Source organism: Gorilla gorilla, chromosome 2 (genome assembly GCF_029281585.2).
Source record: "Gorilla gorilla gorilla isolate KB3781 chromosome 2, NHGRI_mGorGor1-v2.1_pri, whole genome shotgun sequence".
NCBI lineage: Eukaryota > Metazoa > Chordata > Mammalia > Primates > Hominidae > Gorilla > Gorilla gorilla.
In genome coordinates this window covers 132,243,174-132,267,296 of record NC_086017.1, presented here as the reverse complement: position 1 = coordinate 132,267,296, position 24,123 = coordinate 132,243,174, and the positions used below count along the sequence as shown (strand labels likewise).

The 24,123-nt window shown below is 38.3% G+C and overlaps 1 protein-coding gene across 4 annotated transcripts in view; it reads right to left on the bottom strand.

The window, feature by feature from the left end:
* The window catches only part of STXBP5L (syntaxin binding protein 5L), a 514,817-nt gene that overhangs the window by 22,837 nt on the left and 467,857 nt on the right, over positions 1–24,123 (bottom strand). For all 4 annotated transcript variants that reach the window (XM_019024729.3, XM_019024728.3, XM_031009718.3 and 1 more), the window contains one exon: positions 22,516–22,755. In XM_019024729.3, the coding sequence (XP_018880274.1) occupies positions 22,516–22,755 (240 nt within the window). The remainder of the gene's footprint in view (positions 1–22,515; positions 22,756–24,123) is intronic.

The window sequence follows — 24,123 nt, the reverse complement described above, 5'->3', positions numbered from 1 at the left end:
TGTGTACACAAAGGAAAGGCCATGTGAGCACACAGCAAGAAGGCAGCCATCTGCAACCCAAAGGAAGAGACCTCACTAGACATCTGCTCTGCTGGCACCTTGAACTTAGAGTTTCAGTCTCCAGAACTGTGAGAAAATAAATTTCTGCTGTTTAAGCCACTGAGTCTGTGGTATTTCATTATGGCAGCCTGAGCAAACTAATAAAGAAGGGAAGGCTTCTTTTCATCATCCTGTGGGAATTAGGGTTCAGGAAACCAGCACAAAATACTGATATTCTATGACTGTTGTGAATAATAAATTATCCTTTGTCCCTGAGCCAGGAGTATCATGTCTTCTATCAGCATCGAAACTGGCAACCTAACTTTATTAGCTTACAAGTAGAATAAAATCTCAGATTCTTTATAGATCTTGACTTTCTAGAATGCCAAGAAGATTCATAGGAGGTAAGATCAGAGAGATAAAGTAGAGCCAGATCATGTTGGTTCTTTCAGGACATGGTAAAGACCTAGACTTTTACTTGGCATGAGATGGAAGGATTTTGAGAATGGAAGTGATGTAATCTAACTTTCATGTAACAGAATCACCCTACCTCCTGGGTGTATCCTAAAGGGAACCAAGGCTGGAAGCAGGGAGAGCAGTGAAGAGGTTAGTGTATTAGTCTGCGTGAAAAATGGATAGAAGCTTGGTTGAACTGTGTGGTAATAGTAGAGATGGTGAGCAATGTCAGAATCTGAGTGTATTGTAAAGGTTGTGCCAGCAGGATTTGTTAACAAATTGGATTTAGGGTATGAAAGAAATATGGGGGTCAAGGGTGATTCCAGTGTTTTTGACCTGAGAAACTGGAAGAATGGAATTGTCATTAATAGATGTACAAAAGTGTGAGAGGAATGAGAGGAATACCAGGAGCTCAGGTTTGAACATGTTAAGTTTGGGATACTTACTAAACATCCAAATGGATATCAAATAGCTGGATATATGTTAGGAATTTGTGGAGAGGTCCAGACTATAAATATAAATGTATGATCCATCAGACATTTAAAGGCATGAAGCTGGCTGAATTCATCTAGTGCTTCAATATAAAGAGAAAAGTTTCAAAGAATCAGTCTTGGGGCATTCTGGTTTAAGTCCACTGAAATGGAGGAGGAAAAAGCTAAAGAGATTGAGAAGGAATAGCTAGAAGGTAGGAAGAAAATCAGGTGAAAATAGCACTCTGGAATTTGAAGTGTTTTAAGGTAGGAATGGTAGCCTGTGTAATACGTTGCTGATATGTCAAATAAGATGTTTCCTGAGAAATGACCAAGAATTCCTATCTCCTTTTCTGCTCTAATTTTTTCCTTAGTACTTATTAGTGTCTAATATCCCATATAATTACTTATTTATCACACATATTATCTATCTCTACCATAGAAAGTAAGTTTTATGAAGGCAAAGACTTTTGTCTGTTTTATTCACTACTATATTGCCCATGACTAAAACAGCCTAGAATCCATTGTTTCTCTTTTTTAATGGAAGATATAACAATATATTTATATAATGATTCAGTAGAAAGAAAAACATTTATTATAAAGGAAACAAAGGAAAAATTGCTGGATTGACTTTCTTAAGTAGGTGAAAGCAGGTAAAGTCTAGTATACAAGTGGAGTCTAGTGTACAAACAGAGTCTAGAGTATAAGTGGAATATAGCGAATAACTACCACCCAGTTCACACAAGCCTCTATCCATTTTTCATCCAGACTATTATATTAACCTCTTCACTGCTCTCCCTGCTTCCAACCTTGATTCCCTTTAGGATAGGCCAGGAGATAGAATGATTCTGTTAAATGAATCACCTAGTTAGAAGCTTAGTTTAGTAACTGTAACAGGAGAGAATATGCAGGCCACGAAGATACAAGCAGATAGGTTGGTAGATGTGATGATAGCTGTTGAAGTTTTTATCTGATTGTTTCAATTTTCTCAATAAAAGAGGACACATGGTGATTGCTGAGATTGAAGACAGAAAAGCAAGTTTTGGAGATTTAAAGAGACTAGAGAAAATACATAATTGTTAGCCAGGCATGATGGCATGCCTGTAGTCCCAGCTACTCAGGTGGCTGAGACGGGAGGATCGTTTGAGTCTAGTAGTTCAGAGCGACAGTGAGCTATGATTGCACCATTGCACTCCAGCCTGGGTGACAGAGTGAGACCTCATCTATACCAAAACAAAACAAAACACACACACACACACACACACACACACACAACCAAAAGGATAAACAAGAAAATATGCAATTGTTGTCCAGGAGTGCAGGGGCAAGGACTAGGAAAATATAGTATGATTACCTAGCAGCATAAGAGCCCACTTGAAGTTAGTGATGATTTAGGGTAAAATAAGACACTTTAGTGTGGTTATGTATTTTTCTCTAGCCATATTCAGCTACATGGGTCTAGAAATAGGATAGGTAGAGTTGAATTTAACCAGGTTTGAGATTAAGCTGAATAAGTATGACAAAGCAAACAAAGCAAAAAGGAGGCAAGAGAGTTGACAATGCATGAAAGAAAAGCATTATAGAGCTTGACTGAAATTTAAGTTAGAAAGGGGGAACATGAAGGGGGTGAACGACAATGAAAATGGTAGGATCAATAGATTAAGGTTCCAGTGAGGCTGAAGAATTATATTAAAGTTGGAGTCTTAAGGAGCCTGAGATATTTGCTTTCCTTTTCCCTTACATACATTGTTTAAACTTTAATTGTCTCTCAACTTCCACGGAACTTCTCAATTCCTATCTAGAATGTAAGCTCTTTGAGGACAGAAACTTCGTATGACTTCGTCATTACTTTATCTTCAGTGCTTATGATAATATCTGGATATGTCATGTGCTCAATAAACATTTATTAACTTCCTGACTACTCCAGTTCAGTCTTAATTATGGATTTTTAAACTTCTATTTTATATTACATACTCAAGATCAGCTACACAATTTATGGGCCTAGCACAAAATGAAAATGCACTAGGCCTACAAATTATGGGGGACTTTTTGTTCAAAAATTGGGAGAAGAGGTACCATTGAAGGTTGTAAATTATAAAGCTTTTTTCTTTCTTCCGTGGTCTATCTCTTTAGTGTTTTTATATTTGCTATTTATGTTCTATGTAAAGGAAAGTTAACATTTTTTTATTATTCATCTTTATAATATTCTATATAAGAACATTTAACCTCTATTTTGAACTGTAGCAAAAACACAATAGCTAGTCTCCAGAGCTATGAAATGATTATCCACAGGGAGTTGGCCAGAAGAGACAAACCAGTCAGTCTCAGGAAGGTTGGAAGGTGGAAGACAGGGTCCTTCAAGTCCAGACCAGACCTGAGGGAGCACATTCTTAGGTATGGGGATATCTCTTTCAGCTTGAGAATGCTTGCAAGATGACTGCAGACTTTCACAGGCATCTGAGGGTCTCACCACATGACTTCAGTTACTTAAGTACATTTGAGTCTGATGGCTGCTAAGTTTCTCCTCTTTACAGTAATAAGACCCCATCCTGCCACCTCAAACCATAGAAGAGGGGTGACTCCCAGAAAGTCTTTAAAATTGTTTGCTAGGAAGTGCTAGCTACCTGGAACAGGACTGGTTAAGAGTCTCAATCTGAGACATGGCCTCTGGTTGGCTGATCACATGCTAGAGTCACCAAGTACTACCAACTCAGGATAAGGATGGCTGCTTCCATGCCCCAAAATGTCACCAGGCATGTGCCTGACCCTGACCACCTCTATGTATACTCCAGACCCCAAAAGCAGTGGAAAGTGAAAGTGGAATGCCTCTCCCCACAAACTAAGTCATCGCCTGGGTGAGAGGTAGGTGGGAGGCAGACTGCTCATGAGCAGAGGCTTCAAGCCCCTGGTGCATGCTCCATTGTCTCATTGGTCTTTACTTACAAAGCATACACCAAAAGATAAAATTATTAAGAATTTTAAGACTTTAAGAGCAGAGGGCCTTCTGGGAGCAGAACCCTGTGCATCAGTAGACAAAAGGGACAAGTAAGGTTTCATTTTTGTAGACTCAGCACATCTGGGAACTTGCTAAAAATGCAAATTCTCAGACCCTACCTCAGACCTACTGAATCAGAAACTTTGGGGGCAGCGCCCAGTAATCTGTGTTGTACTGAATCCTTCAAGTGATTTTGATGCAGACAAAAGTGATAGGTGTTGGAAACAGGCCCCCCAAAATCTGGCCATAAATGGGCCCCAAAACTAGCCATAAACAAAATCTCTGCACCACTGTGATATGTTCATGATGGCCGTAACGCCCACGCTGGAAGGTTGTGGGTTTACCAGAATGAGGGCAAGGAACACCTGGCCCTCCCAGGGCTGAAAACTACTTAAAGGTATTCTTAAGCCACAAACAATAGCATGAGCAATCTGTGCCTTAAGGACATGCTCCTGCTGCTGTTAACTAGCCCAACTTATTCCTTTAATTCAGCCCATCCCTTCATTTCCCATAAGGGATACTTTTAGTTAATTTAATATCTATAGAAACAATGCTAATGACTGGCTTGCTGTTGATAAATACGTGGGTAAATCTCTGTTCAGGGCTCTCAGCTCTGAAGGCTATGAGATCCCTGATTTCCTTCTTCACACCTCTATATTTCTGTGTGTGTGTCTTTAATTCCTCTAGTGCCACTGAGTTAGGGTCTCCCCAACTGAGCTGGTCTCAGCAAGTGGCATCCATTGTGGGGGCTTGAATCCAGGTTGAAGGGTCGCTGGAGCAATGGTTGGAGAACATGGAACTAGCTGGAGGACACCCGAGTACTCTTAAAGCAATCCCCGTGGTGAGTAAGAAGGGGAGCTCAGAAGCATCAGGGTAACAATGGGACAAGTGTGGGGCCTGGTTCATTCCACCTTGGAACTTTTTCACACTGATGAGGAGGAGGAAGGAGAGTATAATGAAGTACAGAAGAGGTTACAGACCAGGTTTATTTGCCAGCTAAAGCTAAAGTGGAAAAGGAGGGAGAGGTTCATCCCTACCCTTCTGCACCCCCCCATTATTATTTTGAATAAAAAGAGTGGCCTGACCCTCCAGATCTTTCTTTTCCGGAGGACACTGGGTGAAAAGTAGTTGCCCCAGTGTCTGTTCGAGCAGTGCCTCGAGCGACCACTCTTAGTTCTATTCAGGCAGGAATTCAGCAAGCTAGAAGAGAGGGTGATTTAGAGGCTTGGCAGTTCCCTGTTAGAATACAGCCCCCAGATCAACAGGGAAATATTATAGCTACATTTGAGCCTTTTCCTTTTAAATTCGGGAAAGCACATTTAGTTGATTATATCAAGGCCTGTGATGGTATTGGAGGTAATCTGCATAAAGCTACTTTGTTGGCACAGGCAATGGCAGGACTGAGAGTGGATAAAGGAAATACTCATTTCCTGGGGCTTGTTTTAACTGTGGGAAGCATGGTCATACTAAAAAAGAATGTAGAAAAAATCAGCAAGTCAGGACGCCAGATAAGGGAAAAAAGAAAACTGCTGAGCCTGAAATATGTCTAAAATGTAAAAAAGGAAAACATTGGGCTAAGCAGTGTCACTCTAGGTTTGATAAAGATGGGAACCCAATTTCAGGAAAAGCCATGAGGGGCCCATCCTGGGCGCTGTTCTAAACTGGGGCATTTCCAGCTCAGACCATTCCCTCACCCCTGTACAATGTCTGTCCCCCGCCACAGCCGGTAGTGCCGCAGTAGATTTATGCTGCACAAAAGCTGTGAGCCTTCTGCCTGGGGAACCCCCACAAAAGGTCCCAACAGGAGTCTGTGGATCCTTGCCAGCAGGGACAATAGGATTACTTTTAGAAAGGTCTAGTTTAAGTTTAAAACGGGTACAAATACATACGGGAGTCATTGACTCAGATTACAATGGGGAAATTCAAATTGTTATATCTACTTCTGTTCCCTGGAAGGCAGAGCCAGGAGAGCACATAGCACAGCTCCTGATTGTGCCGTATGTGGGAATTGGAAAAAGTAAAATTAAATGAACAGGAGGATTTGGAAGCACAAATAAACAAGGCAAAGCTGCTTATTGGGTAAATCAAATTACTGATAAACGTCCTACCTGTGAAATAACTATTCAGGGAAAGAAATTTAAAGGTTTGGTAGATACACGAGTGGACATTTCAATCATTTCTCTACAGCACCGGCCGTCTGCATGGCCAATTCAACCTGCTCAATTTAACATAGTTGGAGTTGGTAAAGCCCCTGATGTATATCAGTTATATTTTGCATTGTGAAGGGTCCGATGGACAACCTGGGACTATTCAACCAATTATAATTTCTGTACCTATAAATTTATGGGGAAGAGATTTATTACAGCAATGGGGAGCACAAGTTCTAATTTCAGAACAATTATATAGCCCATAAAGTCAACATATAATGCACGAAATGGGGTATGTCCCTGGTATGGGACTAGAAAAAAATTTGCAAGCTTTGAAAGTACCGCTTCAAGTGGAAAGACGATGTTCCCACCAAATATTAGGATATCATTCTTGATGGCGGCCATTGTTAAGCCTCCAGAACCTATACCTTTAAAATGATTAACAGATAAGCCAATTTGGATAGAACAATGGCCGCTAAGTAAAGAGAAACTGGAGGCGTTAGAGGAATTAGTTACTGAACAATTAGAAAATGGGCACATAGCTCCAACATTTTCGCCTTGGAATTCTCCAGTTTTCGTAATTAAGAAAAAATCAGGTAAATGGAGAATGTTAACTGATTTAACAGTCATCAGTTCAGTTATCAACCTATGGGAGCATTACAGCCAGGATTGCCTTCTCCTGCTATAATTCCTAAAAATTGGCCTTTAATAGTCATAGATTTAAAAGACTGTTTCTTTACTATCCCCTTAGCTGAGCAATACTGTGAACGGTTTGCATTTACAATTCCTGCAGTAAACAACCTGCAGCCTGCTAAGCATTTTCATTGTTTCACAGATGGGTCTAGTAATGGTAAAGCTTCTTATTCTGGATCGAAAAGTAAAGTTTTCCAGACACCCTATACTTCAGCTCAAAAAGCGGAGCTTGTAGCTGTAATTGAGGTATTGACTGCTTTTGCTATGCCTATTAATGTGATTTCTGATTCTTCATATGTGGTTCATTCCACACAGTTAATTGAAAATGCTCAGTTACAATTTCATACAGATGAACAACTGATGACTTTATTTACCCAATTGCAAACAGCAGTTAGAAGTAGAATGCACCCTTTTTACATCACTCACATTAGGGCTCATATATCTCTTCCAGGACCTTTGACTGAAGGGAATCAAATGGCTGATCGCCTAGTTGCTAATGCAATATCTAATGCTAGACACTTTCACAATTTAACCCATGTTAATGCCTCTGGTCTCGAATGCAGATACAGCATTACCTGGAAAGAAGCTAAAAATATTATCCAGCGATGCCCAACTTACCAAATGGTACATTCTTCATCTTTTACAGGAGGAGTTAATCCTCGAGGATTGGAACCTAACTCTCTTTGGCAAATGGGTGTCACACATATTCTCTCGTTTGGGAGACTAGCATATGCACATGTATGTGTGGACACCTTTTTTCACTTTGGGCTACATGCCAATCAGGAGAGTCTTCTGCCTGTGTTAAACATCACCTTTTGCTGTGTTTTGTGGTGATGGGCATTCCAGCCTCTACTCAAACAGATAATGCCCCAGGCTATACTAGCCAAGCTCTAGCTACATTTTTCTCTATGTGGAATATTAAACACATTGCTGGTATCCCATACAATTCTCAAGGACAAGCCATAATGGAAAGAATGAATCTTTCCTTAAAACAGCAGTTGCAAAAGCAGAAAAGGGGAAATAGAGAATATGGAACACTGCAGATACAACTGAATCTAGCATTACTAACTTTAAATTTTTTGAGCCTGCCCAAAGGCCAGATGTTATCAGCAGCTGAACAGCATCTACAGAAACCAGCTGCAAAGACAGAAGCAGAACAACTGATTTGGTGGGGAGATTTGATAACAAAAAGTTGGGAAATAGGTAAAATAATAACTTGGAGTAGAGGTTATGCTTGTGTTTCTCCAGGCCAAAATCAACAGCCGATATGGATACCATCAAGACACCTGAAAGTTTTCATAAGCCAGATGCCGAGGAAGAAATTCTGGGAGGATCCCGAGGACCCCTCGGTTGCAGCCATGTCGAGACTGACGCTGAGGAGGACCCCAACTGTCACGAGCAACATCTGTCGAACACAGCCACCCACCTGGGGACAGATCAAGAAGCTATCACAGATGGTGGAAGAAAACCTGAGGAAAGTGGGACAACCACTCACAATGAGTAATTTAATGGTAGCTATGATAGCGGTATCACCATTGCTGTGAGTATTCCTTCAACAAGGGCTGACACAGAGAACAATTATACTTATTGGGCATATTTATCAACCTTGGCTGGCAATAATGCCTAGATGTAATCACTCTATGATGCAGTTGTACGTGCTTTCTGATCTCAGTATTTACCATAATAAATCTGCTCCTATAATTGAGGCATACCACCCTCAAAAACCTATTTGTAAACAAAATTGAACCTGACCAGAAAAAATGCAAGAATATTTTATTAATGACTAAAGGTTTAGCAGAAACAATTTAACATATGTATCATACTCATCTGTAAGACTATGCTTTTGGAAAACTCAGCCTTAATTAAAAGTCATAACTTTTAATTTCTTATTTGTTTGAAAAAATTTTCATCATTTTGAATTTATATTTCCACAGTCCAAGATTATTTCTTCTGTTTCAGACTTTTCTTATGTGAAATAGAAGAGTTTTGTTTTGTTTTCCATTTGGTTTAGCCTGAAAAAAGATGTAAAATTGCAAATACCTCAAAACTACATGCCCAAATAAGGATGTGTATAATTGACAGTCTTTCAATGTTTGCCAGTCACACATCTAAAGGGTTACTTACTATTTCTGCTCTATTAAGAAAAGAACTATATATCTAGTTCATTGAATTTTCACAAAGAATGATAATAGATTTTTTTTCATCTGTCTATATAAGAAGGGGCCCTATTCCGGCAAAAGTCTGAATTCATGCCACTAACAAATGACAAAAGGGTAAATGAAGTTTTGTTTTTGATAATAATACCTGAAGGGAATTTCATTTTTCTTCAGTGAATTTTAAAAATCTAAAAATCCTTTAAAACCCTCAATAGCCTGTAATCCCAGCACTTTGGGAGGCTGAGACGGGTGGATCACGAGGTCAGGAGATCAAGACCATCCTGGCTAACATGTGAAACCCCGTCTCTACTAAAAAATGCAAAAAATTAGCCAGGCATGGTGGCAGGCGCCTGTAGTCCCAGCTACTCGGGAGGCTGAGGCAGGAGAATGGCCTGAACCCAGGAGGTGGAGCTTGCAGTGAGCTGAGATTGTGCCACTGCACTCCAGCCTGGGCGACAGAGTGAGACATTGTCTCAAAAAAAAAAAAAAACCCTCAACAAACTAGACATACAAAGAATATGCTTCAAAATAATAAAAGTTGTATATGACAAACCCATAGCCAACATCATACTGAACAGGGAAATGTTGAAAGCATTCCCTCTAAAAACTGGAACAAGATAAGGATGTATACTTTCACCACTCCTATGCAAGTCCTAACCAGAGCAATCAGGCAAGAGAAAAAAAAAAGGCATTCAAATTGGAAGAAAGGAAGTCAAATTATTGCTGTTCACTGATTATATGATCTTATAACTAGAAAACCCTAAAGACTCGTTCAAAAGACTCCTAGATTTGATAAATGACCTCAGCAAAGTTTCAGTATATAAAAATCAATGTATAAAAATCAGTACCACTTTTATACACTAATAATGATCAAGCTGAGAACCAAAAGAAGAAATCAATCCCATTTATAACAGCTATTAAAAATACCTAGGAATACATTAATCAAGGAGGTGAAAGATTGCTACATGGAAAATTTAAAAAACACTAGTGAAAGAAATTGAGATGACACAAACAAATGAAAAAACATCCCATACTCATAGATTGGAAGAATCAATATCATTAAAATGACCATACTGCCCAAAACAATCTACAGATTCAACACAATTCCTATCAATTTGCCAACAGCATTCTTCACAGAAGTAGAAAAAATAATTCTAAAATTTATATGGAACCAAAACAGTCTGAATAGCCAAAGAAATCCTAAGCAAAAAGAATGAAGCTGCAGGTATCACATTGCCTGACTTCAAATTATACTACAAGGCTATAATAACCAAAACAGCAAAGTACTCATATAAACATAGATAGATAAATGGAAGAGAATAGAAGACCCAGAAATAAAACTATATACCTACAACTAACTGATCTTTGAGAAAGTCAACAAAAGCATCCACTGAGAAAAGAACATCTTATTTAATAAATGGTTCTGCAAAAATTGTGTAACCATATGCAGGAGAATAAAACTGGACCCATATCTCTCAACATATACAAAAAGTAACTCAAGGTGAATTACAGATTTAAATGTAAGACCTGAAACTATAAAAATGCTAGAAGGAAACCTAGCAAAAACTCTTGTGTGGACATTGGCTTAGGTGAAGAATTCGTGACTAAGACCTCAAAAGCAAATGTGGCAAAACTAAAAATAGACAAATAGGACTTAATTAAACTGAAAGCTTATGCGCAGAAAAAGAAATAAACAACAGAGTGAATAAACAACTTGAGGAATGGGAAAAATATTTGCCAACAATGCATCTGACAAAGGGCTAATACCCAGAATCTGCAAGGAACTCAAGCAATTCAAAAAGGAAAACACAAATAGCCCCATTAAAAAGTGAGCAAAATACATGAACAGGCACTTTTCAAAACAACACATACAAATGGCCAAGAAACGAAAAAAAAAATGCTCAACATCATTAATCATGAGAGAAATGAAAATTAAAACCATAATAAGATACCATCTTATACCAGTCAGAATGGCTATTAATAAAAAATAAAAAAAATAGACTTTGGCAAAGATGCAGAGAAAAGGGAACGCTTATACAGTATTGGTGGGAATTAGTTTAGTACAACTTCTATGGAAAGCAATATGGAGATGTCTCAAATAACTAAAAATAGAACTATCTTTTGATCAAGTGATCCCACTACCTGCTATTTACACAAAAGAAAAGAAATAATCATATCAAAAAGACACAAGCACATGTATGTTTATTGCAGCACTACTTACAATAGCAAAGTCATGGGATAAACCTAAGTGTCTATCAATGGGCAATTGGATAAAAAATGTGAGATATATATATATATATATATGCCATGAAATACTACTCAGTCATAATAAAATGAAATCATTGCTTTATACTTGACTACACACTGGGCTTATTAAGTGAATGACAAGGAGTTTGGTTTGTCTAGGGCCCAGGATATGTAGTGAAAGGTCAAAGACTATAAGGCTGGAAAAGAATGGTGGAGCTGGGGAATGGAAGGTCTAAATGCCAAGGATTCCTTTCAATTGCTATATAAAAGAATGTAAAGACTGGGGGGGTGTTCCAAGATGGCCGAATAGGAACACCTCTGGTCTGCAGCTCCCAGCGTGATCGACGCAGAAGATGGGTGATTTCTGCATTCCAACTGAGGTAACTGGTTCATCTCATTGGGACTGGTTGGACAGTGGGTGCAGCCCACAGAGGGTGAGCTGAAGCAGGGTGGGGCATTGTCACCTTATCTGGGAAGCGCAAGGGGTGGGGGGATTTCCCTTTCCTAGCCAAGGGAAGCTATGACTGACTACCTGGAAAAACAGGGCACTCCTGCCCAAATACTGCACTTTTCCCAAGGTCATAGCAACTGGCAAACAATGTGATTCTCTCCCATGCCTGGCTTGGCAGGTCCCATGCCCATGGAGCCTTGCTCACTGCTAGCACAGCAGTCTGAGATTGATCTGCAAGGTGGCAGCCTGGCTGGGGAGGGGTGTCTGCCATTGTTGAGGCTTGAGTAGGTAAACAAAATGGCCAGGAAACAAACTGGGTGGAGCCCACCACAGCTCAACAAGGCCTACTATCTCTAGACTCCACCTCTGTGGGCAGGGCATAGCTGAACAAAAGGCAGCAGACAACTTCTGCAGACTTAAACGTCCCTGTCTGATAGCTCTGAAGAGAGCAGTGGTTCTCCCAGCATGGTGTTTGAGCTCTGAGAACAGACAGACTGCCTCCTCAAGTGGGTCCCTGACCCCCATGTTGACTAACTGGAAGACACCTCCCAGTAGGGGCAGACAGGCACCTCATATAGGTGGCTGCCCCTCTGGGATGAAGCTTCCAGAGGAAGGATCAGGCAGCAATTTTTGCTGTTCTGCAATATTTGCTGTTCTGCAGCCTCTGCTGGTGATACCAAGGCAAACAGGGTCTGGAGTGGGCCTCCAGCAAACTCCAACAGACCTGCAGCTGAGGGACCTGATTGTTAGAAGGAAAACTAACAGATAGGAATAGCATCAACATCAACAAAAAGGTCATCTACACCAAAACTCCATCTCTAGGTCACCAACATCAAAAACCAAAGGTAGATAAAACCACAAAGATGGGGAGAAACCAGAGCAGAAAAGCTGAAAATTCTAAAATCAGAGCACCTCTTCTCTTCCAAAGGATCACAGCTCCTTGCCAGCAACAGAGCAAAGCTGGACAGAGAATGACTTTGACAAGTTGACAGAAGTAGGCTTCAGAAGGTCAGTAATAAGAAACTTCTCCAAGCTAAAGGAGGATGCTCAAACCCATTGTAAGGAAGCTAAAAAGCTTGAAAAAAAGATTAGACAAATGGCTAACTAGAATAAACAGTGTAGAGAAGACCTTAAATGACCTGATGGAGCTAAAACCATGGCACGAGAACTTCATGACACATGCACAAGCTTCAATAGTAGATTCAATCAAGGGGAAGAAAGGGTATCTATCAGTGATGGAAGATCAAATTAATGAAATAAAGTGAGAAAACAAGGTAGAGAAAGAAAAGTAAAAAGTAATGAACAAAGCCTCCAAGAAATATGGGACTATGTGAAAAGACCAAATTTACGTCTGATTGGTGTACCTGAAAGTGATGCGGAGAATGGAACCAAGTTGGAAAACACTCTTCAGGGTATTATCCAGGAGAACTTCCCCAACTTAGCAAGGCAGGCCAACATTCAAATTCAGGAAATACGAGAAGACCAAAAAGATACTCCTCGAGAAGAGCAACCCCGAGACACATAATTGTCAGATTCACCAAGGTTGAAATGAAGGAGAAAATGTTAAGGGCAGCCAGAGAGAAAGGTTGAGTTACCCACAAATGGAAGCCCATCAGACTAACAGCAGATCTCTTGGCAGAAACTCTACAAGCCAGAAGAGAGTGGGGGCCAATATTCAACATTCTTAAAGAAAAGAATTTTCAACCCAGAATTTCATATCCAAACTAAGCTTCATAAATGAAGGAGAAATAAAATCCTTTACAGATAAGCAAATACTGAGAGATTTTGTCACCACCAGGCTTGCTATACAAGAGCTTCTGAAGGAATCACTAAACATGGAAAGAAACAACCGGTACCGGCCACTGCAAAAACATGCCAAATTGTAAAGACCATTGATGCTGTGAAGAAACTGAATCAATGAACGGGCAAAATAACCAGCTAACATCATAATGACAGGATCAAATTCACACATAACAATATTAACCTTAAATGTAAATGAGCTAAATGCCCCAATTAAAAGACACAGACTGGCAAATTGGATGAAGAGTCAAGACCCATCAGTGTACTGTTTTCAGGAGACCCATCTCACATGCAAAGACGCACACAGGCTCAAAGTAAAGGGATGGAGGAAGATCTACCAAGCAAATAGAAAGCAAAAAAAGAGCAGGGATTGCAATCCTAGTCTCTGATAAAACAGACTTTATACTAACACAGGTCAAAAGAGACAAAGAAGGCCATTACATAATGGTAAAGGGATCAACTCAACAAGAAGAGCTAACTTTCCTAAATATATATGAACCCAATATGGGAGCACCCAGATTCATAAAGCAAGTCCTTAGATACATACAAAGAGACTTAGACTCCCACACAATAATAATGGGAGACTTTAACACCCCACTGTCAACACTAGACAGATCCACGAGACAGAAGGTTAACAAGGATATCCAGGACTTGAACTCAGCTCTGCAACAAGCAGACCTAATAGACATCTACAGAACATTCCATCCCAAATCAACAGAATATACATTCTTCTCAGCACCACATCAAACTTGTTCCAAAATTGACCACATAATCAGAAGTAAAGCACTCCTCAGTAAATGTAAAAGAACAGAAATCACAACAAACTGTCTCTCAGACCACAGTGCAATTCAAATTAGAACTCAGGATTAAGAAACTCACTCAAAACCACACAACTACATGGAAACTGAACAACTTGCTCCTGAATGACTACTGGGTAAATAACAAAATGAAGGCAGAAATAAAGACGTTCTTTGAAACCAATGAGAACAAAGACACAATGTACCAGGATCTCTGGGACATGTTTAAAGCAGTGTGTAGAGGGAAATGTATAGCACTAAATGCCCACAAGAGAAAGCAGGAAAGATCTAAAATCGACACCCTAACATCACAATTAAAAGAACTAGAGATGCAAGAGCAAACAAATTCAAAAGCTAACAGAAGGCAAGAAATAACTAAGATCAGAGCAGAACTGAAAGAGACAGAGACGCAGAAAACCTTTCAAAAAATCAATGAATCCAGAAGCTGGTTTTTTGAACAGATCAACAAAATTGATAGACAACTAGCAAGAGTAATAAAGAAGAGAGAAGAATCAAGTAGACGCAATAAAAATGATAAAAGGGATATCACCACTCATCCCACAGAAATACAAACTACCAGCAGAGAATACTATAAACACCTCTACGCAAATAAACTAGAAAATCTAGAAGAAATGGATAAATTCCTGGACACATACACCCTCCCAAGACTAAACCAGGAAGAAGTTGAATCTCTGAATAGACCAATAACAGGCTCTGAGATTGAGGCAATAATTAATAGCCTACCGACCAAAAAAAGTCCAGGATCAGATGGATTCATAGCTGTATTCTACCAGAGGCACAAAGAGAAGCTGGTGCCATTCCTTCTCAAAGTATTCCAATCAATAGAAAAAGAGGGAATCCTCCCAAATTCATTTTATGAGGCCCACATCATCCTTATACCAAAGCCTGGCAGAGACACAACAAAAAAGAGAATTTTAGAGCAATATCCGTGACGAACATTGATGTGAAAATCCTCAATAAAATACTGACAAACGAATCCAGCAGCACATCGAAAAGTTTATCCACCACGATCAAGTTGGCTTCTTCCCTGGGATGCAAGGCTGGTTCAACATACAGAAATCAATAAACGTATCCATCACATAAACAGAACCAATGACAAAAAACACATGGTTATCTCAATAGATGCAGAAAAGGCCTTCAACAAAATTCAACAGCTCTTCAGGCTAATAACTCTCAATAAACTAGGTATTGATGGAACGTATCTCAAAATAATACGACCTATTTATGACAAACCCACAGACAATATCATGCTGACTGGGCAAAAACTGGAAGCATTCCCTTTCTGGCACAAGACAAGGATGCCCTCTCTCACCGCTCCTATTCAATATAGTGTTGGAAGTTCTGGCCAGGGCAATCCGGCAAGAGAAAGAAATAGGGGGTATTCAATTAGGAAAAAAGGAAGTTAAATTGTCTCTGTTTTCAAATGACATGATTGTATATTTAGAAAACCCCATCGTCTCAGCCCAAAATCTCCTTAAGCTGATAAGCAACTTCAGCAAAGTCTCAGGACACAAAATCAACGTGTAAAAATCACAGACATTCCTATACAGCAATAACAGACAAACAGAGAGCCAAATCATGAGTGAACTCCCATTCACAATTGCTACAAAGAGAATATCTAGGAATCCAACTTACAAGGGATGTGAAGGACCTCTTCAAGGAGAACTACAAATCACTGCTCAAGGAAATAAAAGAGGACACAAACAAATGGAAGAATATTCCATGCTCATGGATAGGAAGAATCAATATCGTGAAAATGGCCATACTGCCCAAGGTAATTTATAGATTCAATGCCATCACTATCAAGCTACCAATGACTTTCTTCACAGAATTGGAAAAAACTACTTTAAAGTTCATATGGAACCAAAAAAGAGCCTGCATTGCCAAGACAATCCTAAGCAAAAAGAACAAAGCTGGAGGCATCAAGCTACCTGACTTCAAACTATATTACAAGGCTACAGTAACGAAAACAGCATGGTACTGGTACCAAAACAGAGATATACACCAATGGAACAGAACAGAGGCTTCAGAAATAACATCACACATCTACACCATCCGATCTTTGACAAACCTGACAAAAACAAGAAATGGGGAAAGGATTCCATATTTAATAAATGGTTCTGGGAAAACTGGCTAGCCATATGTAGAAAGCTGAAACTGGATCCTTTCCTCACACCTTACACGAAAATTAATTCAAGACGGATTAAATACTTAAATGTTAAACCTAAAACCATAAAAACCCTAGAAGAAAACCTAGGCAATACCATTCAGGACATAGGCATGGGCAAGGACTTCATGACTAAAACACCAAAAGCAATGGCAACAAAAGCCAAAATAGACAAATGGGATCTAATTAAACTAAAGACCTTCTGTCCGGCAAAAGCAACTGCCATCAGAGTGAACAGGCAACCTACAGAATGGGAGAAAATTTTTGTAATCTACCCATCTGACAAAGGGCTAGTATCCAGAATCTACAAAGAACTCAAACAAATTTACACTAAAAAACCAAGCAACCCCATCAAAAAGTGGGCAAAGGATTTGAACAGACACTTCTCAAAAGAAGACATCTATGCAGGCAACAGACACATGAAGAAATGCTCATCATCACTGGTCATGAGAGAAATGCAAATCAAAACCACAATGAGATACCATCTCACACCCGTTAGAATGGCAATCATTAAAAAGTCAGGAAACAACAGATGCTGGAGAGGATGCGGAAAAATAGGAATGCTTTTACACTGTTGGTGGGAGTGTAAATTAGTTCAACCATTATGGAAGACAGTGTGGTAATTCCTCAAGGATCTGGAACTAGAATTACCATTTGACCCAGCAATCCCATTACTGGGTATATACACAAAGGATTATAAATCATGCTACTATAAAGATGCATGCACACGTATGTTTATTGCAGCACTATTCACAATAGCAAAGACTTGGAACCAACCCAAATGTCCATCGGTGACAGATTGGATTAAGAAAATTTGGCACATATATACCATGGAATACTATGCAGCCATAAAAAAGGATGAGTTCATGTCCTTTGCAGGGACATGGATGAAGCTGGAAACCATCATTCTCAGCAAACTATCACACAAGGACAGAAAACCAAACACTGCATGTTCTCACTCATAGGTGGGAATTGAACAATGAGATCACTTGGACACAGCGTAGGGAACATCACACACTGGGACCTGTTGGGGGGTGGGGACCTGGGGGAGGGATAGCATTAGGAGAAATACCTAATGTAAATGATGAGTTGATGGGTGCAGCAAACCAACATGGCACATGTATACCTATGTATCAAACCTGCACATGGTGCACATGTACCCTAGAACTTAAAGTATAATAAAATAAATAAATAAATAATGAAATTATTGCCCTTTGCAGCAATGTGAATGCAGCTGGAGGCTGTTATCCTAAATAAAATGACTGAGAAAGTCAAAAACTACATGTTCTCACTTATAAGTTGGAGCTAAACAATGGGTACACATGAACATATGAAACAGAATAAGAGATACTGGTAACTCCTGAAGGCGCTAAATATTGAAACCTATAAATGGGGAGTATATATGTTGACTATTGTGTATGAGGCCTTTATTATTCTTGTTCAGTCAAATATAATGAATACGTTTGATTTTACTATGTTATTATTGTATTAGTTCTTATTGCAGTTTAGAAGAGATAAAATGTGTGAATTTCATAAGTATATTTGAAATATACCCATCTTATATCAAAAGACCTTAACTAAATAATACTTTAATAAAGTTTTTCATCAAGGTTTAGACTTAGGATTAAAAATAATATCATTCTAATTTCAATTAAATAATTTCCAGACAAAGCCTATTAACCAGTTTTATATTATATCCATAAGAAAGCACATTAACCTATTTTCATATTTATATAAATTAATTTACTAGTTCTTCAATGGAGAAATGGACTTTAATGGAATTGAATGCTGGAAAATAAGTTTGACTTAGGGAGTAAGGCTGGGACAACTCTAGAGTAGACAGGGTAGGTCCAAAAGTGAAAATTCAATGATGAAAATAATACTGGTATATGACCAGTATGAAGGCAGTGAGTAAAAGGGATCAGAAGAAAAAAATTGAAGTTATGGAGGCTATTTAGGTAGTATGATGGCTATTAATTACATTTCTGTTAATATTCTACTACTAACAGAAATGAAAGAGTGTTAAAAATAACTAGTTTGGAAGTTGATATGGTTTGGATGTTTGTTCCCTCCAAATCTCATGTTGAAATGTAATCTCCAATGTTGGAGGTAGGGCCTAATGGGACGTATTAGATCATGAGGATGGATCCCTCATGAATGGCTTAGCGCCATCTCCTTGGTGATTAGTGAGTTCTCTCTGTGCTAGTTCACATAAGATCTGGTTATTTAAAATTATGTGGTACCTCCCTCCTCTCTCTCTTGCTTTTCCTCTTGCCATGTAATGTGCCTGTTCCCTCTTTGCCTTCCACCATGACTGGAAGCTTCCTGAGGCCTCACCAGAAGCTAAGCAAATGTCAGCACCATGATTCCTGTACAGCCTGAAGAGCTATTAGCCAATTAAACCTCTTTTCTTTATAAGTTGTCCAATCTCAGGTATTCATTTATAGCAATGAAAAAGCATCTACCACTGGGGTAAGGAGAATGAATTTATTCTGGAGAATCTTGACTTTAATCATGAATTTAAATCTTGAGTTTGATTATGAGAGATATATATTTTATATATACACATATATATTATATATGTTACAAAGCATGCTAGGTACTTTGTATGGCAGAACTGATCATTATAGAATAATTTATAGTTGGCAGCATAAAGAGTTAAGTAGAAATAAATAAAACTTAAAATGAGTTTTAACAAATTTCTCACCAAGTTGCTACTGGAGAGTAAAATTCCTAGGGGAGGAAATGAGGATGGGGACGGGGACAGAGAAGGGACAAAGTTTGCTAGTGGCAGAATTTTCATTTTTTTCCTTTATATTTTGATTTTTACAATTATAAAATTTAAAATTTAATAACTAGATCTTGAAAAAAAACCCAATGTTTTGCATCACAAGTTTTGTACTGAAAAAATAATCTACTAGGTAGTCTTTTCCTTCTTCACGATTTATAAGGCACTGTATAATCATTCCTTGCCTACTTTTCCATCCTCATTTAGTATCATTCTATCTACAGTCTCCAGCTATGCCATGTCCTCTCTTACTTCTAGATTTTTACTCACACTGTACTGACTTTAGTCTTTCAAAAAATTTTTTTTTCTAGAGACAGGGTCTCCCAGTGTTGCCCAGGCTGGTCTTGAACTCCTGGACTCTAGCATTCCTCTCACTTTGGTCTTCGAAAATGCTGAGATTACAATTGTGAGCCACTGCGCCCAGCCTCTGAATTACTCTTAAACACCAGTACTGTACACTTCCTCCCAAACTTGTCCAGCTTCCACTTCAGATGTCATCTTTGTTAGGGAGCTCTTCCCCAAATCCCCCTGCCATGCTGCCATGGTATTCTTTATTTCTCTTAGTGTAATTTCCATTATTATACTTTCTTTATTGTAATTTTGTGTTTAATTTTGTTTTTCCCTGCAAGTCTCTGAAAACAGGGACCACTGTATCCCCAGTGCTTATTTCGGTGGTATGGGCTTGGTAAATGTTTGTTGAATGAGTGGATAAATTTCAAAGTAGACTGTTTTCAAGTCTAAGGAAACTATTTGACTCATGAATTTTCCTAGGCCAACTGACAAAAGTTTATTTAACAATGTTTTCACAGGAAAAAAGATGCATTCAAGGTCAGAGAGCATGTCACTCACTTCAGCACTGACAATGGACAAGTGCTAAATGCCCCTAAATCCAAACCTTCTTTAATGGTTCCCATAAGCTATGGCAGCAACCATAATAACATAAACAGTACCCATAATAGTTCCCATAAGCTTGGGCAGAGACTCATGGGTATAGGAAAGAAAATAAATATGGCAAGGAGAGTGAAGACCGGGACAGTTACTCAATAAGTAGGCTCTGAAAGAGGAAGCACAAAATTTTCTACTTTAAATTTAAACAAGATTTCTGTCACCTTTATCTTTTCCCTCCTTTCTTTTTACTGCCATAAATTATGGCTCCCAAGTAGACTTACTTTCTTGTAATGGTTAATTACAGAACAAACATGGGAACCCAGACTCATGGCTTTCTCCTTTATATACATCTTTTTTCAACAAATTATTAATAGAGTGTATTTTTAACAGTGGTTTCAGATTTAAAGAAAATTTAACAGATAGTATAAAGAGTTCCCACATACCCCTTCTGTCATTTCCTTTATTATTAACATCTTGTATAAGTGTGGCACATTTGATTTAATTAATTCACTAAGTTTTTATTATTTTTCATTGAGATGGAGTCTCACTCTGTCACCCAGGCTGGAGTGCAGTGGTGAGATTATGGTTTACTGCATGCTCATCCTTCTGGCTCAGGCACACACCGCCATGCCTGGCTAATTTTTAAAAATTATTTGTAGAGATGGGGTCCCATTATGCTGCTCAGACTGGTCTTGAACTCCTGGGCTCAAGCAATCCTCCTACCTTGGCCTCCCAAAGTGCTGGGATTATAGGTGTGAGCCACTGCACCCAGCAATTTTTAAAAATATATATATTTAAAAACATTTTTTGGTAGTGATGGGGTCTCACTATGTTGCCCAGGCTGGCCTTGGATTCCTGGCCTCAAGTAGTCTTCCTCCCTCAGCCTTCCGAAGTGCAGGAATTATAGGCATGAGCCACTGTGCCCAGCCAATGAACTGATGTTGACACATATTATTAACTAGAGTCTTGAAAGAATAGTGACATAGAGACTTGGAGAAGATAGCTTCCCATTAAATCTTATTAAATAGATAAAGAAAAAGTTTTCAAATATTTACAAAATAGTGTCAAAAGTTAAATCTATACTTATTTTGTATTTTGTCATCATTTTTTGGTCTAAGTATATGTGCTAAGAATGACAAAGAATTTCCCTATAATATTGAGAGATCTGCTTTATTAGTCCAGGGATTGCTTATTTCTATGCTTGTGATATAGAAAACCACAATTGTTAGAATATTTCTAATTACGAAATTGTCTTTCACTTACAGCTTTAAACTTGTGTGACAGTGGAAGCTGATTGTACCTTTAAACTTGTGAGGAATGCCTCGTACATATTAGATGTCCAATATATATAATCTTTTATTGAGTTAAATAATGAATTGAATTAATAATTAATAATTCATTATGATCTCACTGATTTGACTCCAACTAACTCACCAGTCAAAAGAATTGTGTATATTTCTTTATAATTAGGAATACAGTAAAATATATTTTTCATTGTGAACTATATGTTAAAATAAAATTGTCATCACGATTAACTTTTAAAACACAAATCTGAATTTGCCACATTAGTAGAGAACTGACTATTCTACCTACAATCTTGTCATATGAACTTAACACATTAGTTAAAGAAAACACAAGTGTAACCTTCTATATAATATATATCCTTTTAAAATAAAACCCTTATCCTGCAGAATAATGAAATTTTTTGACTTAAAAACTATCTGAAAATTTCTTATATAGGAAACAGGGAAACAATAAAATTAGTGATAAGAACAAATTAGGAATAACAGGAGGAATCATACTTATCTCTTCTTCAAAAAGAAAAAAAGATAATTCAAGGAGGAAGAGAATACAACATATGCTTGGCAACAATACTTACAACATTGGTCAAATTCTCTAGGCACTAGCATGAAAAGGAAAGAAATTGTGTGGCATGCTTTTGAAACAAGATGGGAAGGTTATAAAAGTCTTTAGAAATCCACCTTAGGTCAGATAGCTTCTAGCTTAATTATTCTGAGTTCTTCAAGGATGATGTAAAAACACTCATGCTCTGATCTGGCATGGAACTTTGGGCAAATGCTTCAATTTGTTAAAAATAAATTTAAGTTTTGCATTAAGGTTTTCCTCAGTGCTTTTCAGGAACTTATTTCCCATGTCATTGGTCAGGCTGGCACTTACACAGTTTACTACCGAAGAAATGGTTGTACTCTTTTACACCAAAGGAAAGTTACAATATGACAGATGTTGGGATGGTATATGATGTATAAAATTCTTAATAGTTCCCATTGTGCAGAATACTTATAACCTTTGCTCCAAATCAATACAAATTTATGTTTATAATACCTTATATCTAAATTTGAAAAAGTAACAGTGAAGGAATGAATGAATAAAAACTCTTACCACTTGGGAATACCATGACTGGCTCTGTAAACCTTTGTTCATCTGCTAATGGTAGGTTTAAGGAGATGATTAACACCATTCCCAGACTGGTTCCAACGAACAGACAAGGAGAGATGGTAGAGTCATTCTTCCGTGCAAAGGAGTCCATGAAGTATAGTGCTGTAATTGCTTCTTTAGAATCTTTGTCAATACTGGAGATACTAGAGCTTCTAGAACGATTATAGGAATTTTCTCGGTTTTCTATGGAAATAAATTAAAAAACCCACACAAATTGTTAGTATATTTCCACAATAACATCAGATTTAATATATATAAACCAAAATTATGAGGAGGAAGTAAAATTTCATTGTTTGTTAGTTGACCTGGGAGGGAGCTTATCCAGTTCACCAGCTTATTTTGAAGATGGAGAAACTGAAGTCTAGAAGCATAATTCATAAGCTTAGGCAGACCTAGGACTAGAATTGGAGGCTCCTGAGCTCCAGCTCACCATTTTTCTTTCTCTACGTTAATTCACAAGTTAGTTGAAATTCTTTTACCTAGAAAAAGATTTAGTCTAAATAGTAACGGTTACAAGAATTTCTGACATCACTTAAATTGTGCTTCCCTCCTACCTCTAAATTGTTGGAAGTATCCCTAACAGTTTCTTGTCAATTCCAATGACAATACTGTGGCGATTGGCATGAAAGGGCTTATCAGGATCACAAATCTTCTGCAGCAAACATATTCTATATCTGGGGTAATTACAATTCTAAAAATTAACATTTCTACCAAGGCCAAAATGCAAATTTTATCTCCCTGAACTGGTTTCAGGCTGTTACCTTTAATTCAAATGCAGTCCTAACTTTGCCTAGGGCTAAACAAAGAGTACAGACTATATGCCATCCTGTTGATAGTGGTAATCTTTCTGAGAGTGCTTCAGCTCACTTAAAAAAAAAAAACAGGATGGTTTCAGGTTCTCCTCTCATCAACACTTGTACATGTGCACGCTCCAATAAGCATAAACTCATACAGCTCAGTGAAATGTTATCAAGGTTGTCCTGCTCTTATAATCTCTCCAGAGTACAAGTTCTTCATATTTTTCTTTCTACAGCCTTCACTCTCTTTTCCCTCTTGATAGGTACACATGTAACTCATAATTGTTTTTATAGAAAGAGGCTAAATATAGGCTCCTCAGACTTTTTTCTAGGAAACAAAATATAGTATTCCTAATTTCTCCTTTTTATCTCTTAGCAAATTTATAAAAATAATTGTTTGTCATAAAATTTAGAGATGAGAGGGAGCTTGGAGGTTATATGTTTTACAGATTTGGAGACAAACTTAGAGTTTAGAAATTTTCCCAGAATCCAGGACAAATTAGAGGTAGAAGTATCTAAAATTCAAAATTCCCACCTCTCATTACAGTGATTGAGAGTGCTACTTCTGGCTGGGTGTGGTGGCTAATGCCTGTCTGTAACCCCAGTGCTTGAGGCCAGGAGTTCAAGACTACCCTGGGCAACTTAGTGAGACACTGTCTCTACAAAAACTGAAAAATAAGCTGGATGTGGTGGTGTGCACCTGTACCTCCAGCTGCTTGGGAGCCTGAGGCAGGAGCATCACTTAAGTTCAGGA